Consider the following 5777-nt stretch of genomic DNA (forward strand, 5'->3'; position numbering starts at 1 on the left):
TTGTCTCAAAGATAATGCCTGTTCAATGGCATTAACAGAATACTAGCAGAGTTGAACTACAGATTTCTTGTTGCCCACTAAGTGTTTCCCACTCAACCCCGGTCACAAATAAAGGGTCACATCCGTAACTCTTTACTCCGGCAAAATAGCTAATGAAGACAAAGTGTATTTGGCTGAAAATTAAGAGTTGGATTCTAGCCTGCAGTGCTGGCTAAATGGAAGGCCAGTATCCTGCCTCACAGTTTCCTCTTTTCTTTTCTTTTTTAAGATGGGTGATTGTGATTGTTGGCAAAGGAAGGAGAGAGAAAGGAAGGAATAGAACAGAACAAAGGAAGGGAGGAATTAGTTTTCTTTTCCATTAGCTAGCTCCCTGCTGGCAAATGCTAAGAGTATTCTGTATCTTTAATTTAATGCCATCAATCTAGGTCATATTATTTTACAGTGATTTTAATTGAACAAAATAGTCTTCAGAAAGTAAGCACCTCATTGATAGCATTTTTTTCTATCAGTGGCAATGAGACTGGTTTAAAATGGAAGAGGGCGATAAGAAAGGTTCAAAGGCACATAATGCTCTGGCTAGAATATGCTGAGCGTGATTCTTATCTCACATCAGTTTTTACTCTGGCACAGCTCAAGTAATTTCCAGTTGCTCCTCCTAATTTATATGAGCATGAGAAGAGAATTAGGCCTGGTATTTTTCAATGGGTGTGCATGGTGCTCTGATACTACAGGGAGGAATGTATTAAAAAGGAATAGATGGCATTTACAGCACGTTTGGGGCACGTGCAGTGACAGCGGATGGGCACATGTCACTCCAGGGCTGGGCGCTACCCCCTGGGGGTCTGGGGCCTGCGCCCCACAAGCCCCAGTCCCGCCCCTGTGTTGCTTGCCCTTCCCTGCAGCGCTAGTGCCGGAGTCAGCAGCAGCGAGGCGAACGGACGCAGGTGACGGGCAGGTGTGTGCTGCAGCGTCACCACTCGGAGGTTTCCCCCGCTCCAGCACTAGGGCAGAGACTACAACTCCCAAGGGGCTTTGCGAGGTCTTCCGGTTGCTGACAGTTTTTGTCGTGGTCACTTCGTGCGCTGCTCCCATACGCTCTCCGGGAGCCGCCACGCCCCTCTCGCGAGAACTTAATTTATACCCTCGAGACTTCACCAACCCCATCCCACCGAACCCCCTCCCCCCTCCCCTTACTCTCGCGAGACCCTGACCTGACTGCGGCGGGGCGGAGACCTTCGCGCTGGGCGATGGAGGCGGCGGAGGAGGCGGAGGGCGGTGCGCGCGAGGCTCTCTTCTCGCTGGAGCTGCTGGTGGAGTGGGTGCGGGTGGAGCCGCAGCTGCTGCCCGCGCGCGGCCCCCTGCGCCCGGCCGTGGCGCTGCGGCTGCTGGACTTCCCCACCTTGCTGGTGCACCCACCCGAGCCGGGCTGCCCGCCGGGGCGGCTCGTCCCCTTCGGCCGGGGCAAGTCCTGCCTCTTCCGCCTGGGCCCGGGCCCCCTGCGGGGCCTGCTCCGCCGCGCCCCGCTCTACGCGCTGCTGCTGGCGCTGCCCCCGGCGCCCGGCCCGGCCCGGCTGCTCGGCAGCTGCTGCGTCTCCCTGGCCCCGGCCGCCGAGGAGCTGCTGCGGCCGCCGCAGGGCGGGGCGACGCCCGGCTCCCGGGGCCGCAGGGGCCGCTACCCCCTGCGGGACCTCATGGGGGAGCGGGTTGGGGAGCTGGCCCTGGGCTACCGCCTCAGCAGCCTGGGGCCGGCCTTGCTGGGACACCTGCCTGTGGGCCTGGGGCAGGGGGTGGCCGGGGGAGCGCCGCCGCCCAGGCCCACCTGCCCCCCGGATACCCAGCGCCAGAGCGGGCCCAGGCCGCAGGGGGCCCCGGGGGAGCAGGCGTCTGGGCATGGTAGGCACTCTACGTCTATCGGCATCCAGACGGAGCCGCAGGGCCGGGAGTTGCCTGGGGAGCTGGAGCCTGAGCACAGCGGCCAAGCCTCTTCCCCCGCTGGCCAGACCCATCTGCCATGTGTGGAGGAGGTGAGGGAGCTGGAGATTGAAGCAAACATCTTCTGCCCTCCCCCTTTGTACTACAGCCACCTGCCCACAGAGCCCCCACCAGCCCGGGCCCCTGGGTGGGTGGCAGTTGCCCAGCCTCAGGCACCACAGGAGCAGAGCCCAAGTGCAGCACCAGCACCGTTACAGGAAGCTTGTCCAGACAGAGGTCGGGCTTCTGGTTCCCTGGCCCAGTCGCTGGGTAGTGCCCAGCAGCTCAGAGATGCTCTAAGAGAGCTGCCTCTGGTCAACGCTTTGCTGGTAGAACTATCCCTGCTGAGTAATCAGCCCCTGCACTTGGGACCTTCTACTGTTCACCCCCAGCTGGCCTGGCTATACCGAGAAGTAGAAGAAGCTGACATCAAGACCTCAAAACCTCTTACTAAAAGCAGATGGCCAGCTGGGAAAGATAAGGAAATACTTCTTAACCCCAGAGAAAGGTTCAAAAGAAGTCAGCAACAGTTTTCTAAATTGGCGGGTTCTTCCTTACGAGAGACTGGAACAGGGAAAGGAACCAGGAAAGCTGCAGCACCAAGAAACAACTGTTTTGAAAAGAAGAGTGGAACCAAAGAAAACACACCCCCAAGGAAGAAACTGTTTTATGGACTCACAAATACACTAAGGTTACGATTACAGCAGACCAATCCAGATATGTTAATACTTCATGAAAGGAGAGAACAATATAGAAAAAGGCAAGTAGAGATGCTGAGAGAAAAGCAAAGCAAAGGGTCTTTGTCCAGAGGAAAACTATTCAGAAACACTGCTGAACAGCATCTGATGTCTTACAGGCATCCTGCTGAGGGAGGAATTTTAGAACAAAATATTCAGGTTGGTGAAAATATTGAGACTTTAATACAAAGTAGTATTGAAAAAGATCACTCCACCACTATAATGGAAGACATTTCTGACCTACAGAAACATGCTGCTCGCAATAGACCAAACAATCATGAGGAAAATGCTAAGGAAGAGAATCCATATGAAGTGAATACAAACTCTTCACTGGAAGTAACTACAATTAAAACCCCTTACAAAGTAAAGGGTGTGAAAGTCCACCTGCCAAGAACTTTCACACAGGATACTGATGCAAAGGGAAATAAAGTAGATGAGGAAGCAGTACACTTGATTCATGACAAAGACACAGATGACTATAATGCTTCCCCGTTAGGTGATTATCAACCAGGCCAAAACAACAGTTTTGAAAGTAACCCTGAACTCAAGTATTCAGATGACTTTGTTGGCAGCCCTGAGAACACAGGCTATTCGGAAGATTTCACCAGTGCTGACGATACGGGCAGAAGCTCAGAAACTCTTGATAGCAGCCCAGAGCGTGCACTGGTAAGCCCAAAGCAAGCTTGCTCAGACATGGAATCAGAATCCAAGAAGTCCAGACTTTCTGAAAAAAGTCTGAGAACTGAAAGTATTTCAGCTCCTCTACCAGTTCCTTCAAGTGCATCTCCAGTCCATTCTCTTAAAAGAACCTATGACTTAAAAGCAAAAAAACAGAATACAGGTGCGGGTGTCGGTGTATCCATTAGTGACTCCTCTCCTCCTGCAGGTTCATTAGATAAGCAGGAGTTAGCTTCACATATCAAGGAAGAAGATAGCAAAATTGACCAAAATATTTTCCAGGCCCCTGAAGTGAAGAGTAAGCAAACTAATTCTGATATAAATAGTGTAGTAAAGGGCCAAACCTCTTTGGAAAAGAGCCAGTCACTGAGGACATCTCAAGTTAGCTCCTACTTGCCATCCAACATGTCTGATCTTGAACTTAGTGGTGTGGAAAACAATACATCAGACAAGGAAGAGGATGATGATTTTGGGACACTGAGTATTCCTAATCAATATAAGCACATCAGTGAACTAGTAGTAAATAAGCTGCCTGGATACACAATGTAATCAATATACACTCTTGGTCAAAACAGAATGTTTACTTTTTTATTTTTATAAACTATTAAGATATTTCTTGTTGGATATATATATAACACAAATGTTTGGCTTTATGAATTTAATAAATTGCTGTTTTTGTTTTTATAAAAACAAAGATTGTAACTTTGGTGTATATAATAAAACTTCAATAGTCTAAGCCTAGGTTTAAAGGAAAAAGACAAGCAAAAAAGTGTTAAAATACCTCATCTTTTCAATTGTAGAAATGAAAATGGAAGCAGTAAGCCTTCCTAGAATATCCAAAGAGTTGTCAGAAGAAAATGTTAGTGCTAAAGAAACAACCATGCAGTTAAGTTATGAGTACAAATTATGTCTAACCATTTTTATAAACTGATATTTTAAACAGTCACCTTTTTCACAAAAGTAACCTTTTCACTTCCAGGAAGTAAATGCAGTACAACTGCTACTTCATGCACACAGCCTGTCATAGGCAATAGCAGTATAGATTGTAAAGCCAGAAGGAATCATTATGATAATGTAGATATGAAAGTCAGACTAGACTATCATAATGACTAACACAGGCCATAGCACTTCACCCAGTGTTTGTAACACTGATCCCATTAACTTGTGGTTAAAGTATTCTCACCTTTTCAAGTTGGGGGACCCCTTATAAATTTTCATGACCCCTTATATCTATTATAAAGGAGTAAACAAAAATGTTGATAAGCCAATTTGTGTGTATTTCAGGAGGTTGACACTGTATTTGACCTTGAAAGATAAGTTTGGGTGGGGAGTGGAAGAGAAATTTTCATTGCTTTAGATTGTAATAAATTCAGAGTCCTCACAACCCTCCTGATTGCCTTTTATGATTTGTTGGTTGCTAAACACTGAACTAAGATATATTTTAGAAAGACATTAAATTTTGATTTAAAGATGCCAAGTGATGGAGAATTTACATCCCTCGGTAATCTCCATTGATTAGTTACCCCCGTTACATTTATATTTCATTTCTAGTTTTTGTTTTTCTTGATCTCCACGTCCAGCTATCGAATGGTTATGCCCTTTTTCTGCTTTTTGACTTAATTCTGTTTTTAAGCATCTGTCCAAATCCATTCTCTTAAGTGTCCAAGGTATTCTTCCAATTACTGCCTCTTTTTTTTTTTTTTTTTTGCTTTTGCCTGTAGGCCAGTACCTCCCTATTCTACCTAAATCACTTTATTATTAACATGCTCTAATGAGAGTATTGAATTCCCATTATTGAGAATGAAACTGACGTGTTGTAATTTAAAAACAAGAAAACATGGTTCCTGTACCCAAAGTAAACTACAGTAGAGCTGTGTAAAATTTTTAGACATTGTTATTTGATGAAAAATGCAGTTTTGATTGACCAGAAACTATGTGCCAGTTAGACATGAATAGTCAAAATTGCCAGAAGAGGAGGACGAGGTAGTGGTAGTGCGGTCACACCCTCATCCCTCCATTTTTAGTCCAGTGGTTCGGGCAATCGCCTAGGTTGTGGGAGACTCACATTCCACACAGTTCCAGATTTGGTTAAACCTGAACCGTTCCCCCACCCCCGCCCTCCGAACTGCCTCCAAACTGGAAAACCTGTTATTCACCCAGCTTTAATCTTCAGTCAGATGTGGCAGGGGATAACTTTTTAAAATTGTTCTACTTCATCGCCTCAATTCCAGAAATGAAGGGAGGCTGGTTTCCTGCTGTCTTTGGTGTTGCTCTACCAGTGTGTATCAAACACGAATGGTATTTGAATATAGCATTAACTCAATTGTTTTACTGATAGACAAAATTGTGTGTCATCCTTATGGACAAAACAACCATTGAAGTACGTGGCTG

General features: G+C 46.9%; 1 protein-coding gene across 1 annotated transcript; it reads left to right on the top strand.

The window, feature by feature from the left end:
* The first annotated feature begins 1211 nt into the window (after positions 1-1211).
* On the top strand, positions 1212-5033 carry MAP10 (microtubule associated protein 10). The gene has a single exon (XM_073338097.1). The coding sequence runs from the start codon at positions 1248-1250 to the stop codon at positions 3933-3935; it is 2688 nt and encodes an 895-aa protein (XP_073194198.1). The 5' UTR covers positions 1212-1247; the 3' UTR covers positions 3936-5033.
* The last annotated feature ends 744 nt before the right edge of the window (positions 5034-5777 follow it).

This window comes from Lepidochelys kempii, chromosome 3 (genome assembly GCF_965140265.1).
Source record: "Lepidochelys kempii isolate rLepKem1 chromosome 3, rLepKem1.hap2, whole genome shotgun sequence".
Classification (NCBI taxonomy): Eukaryota; Metazoa; Chordata; order Testudines; family Cheloniidae; genus Lepidochelys; species Lepidochelys kempii.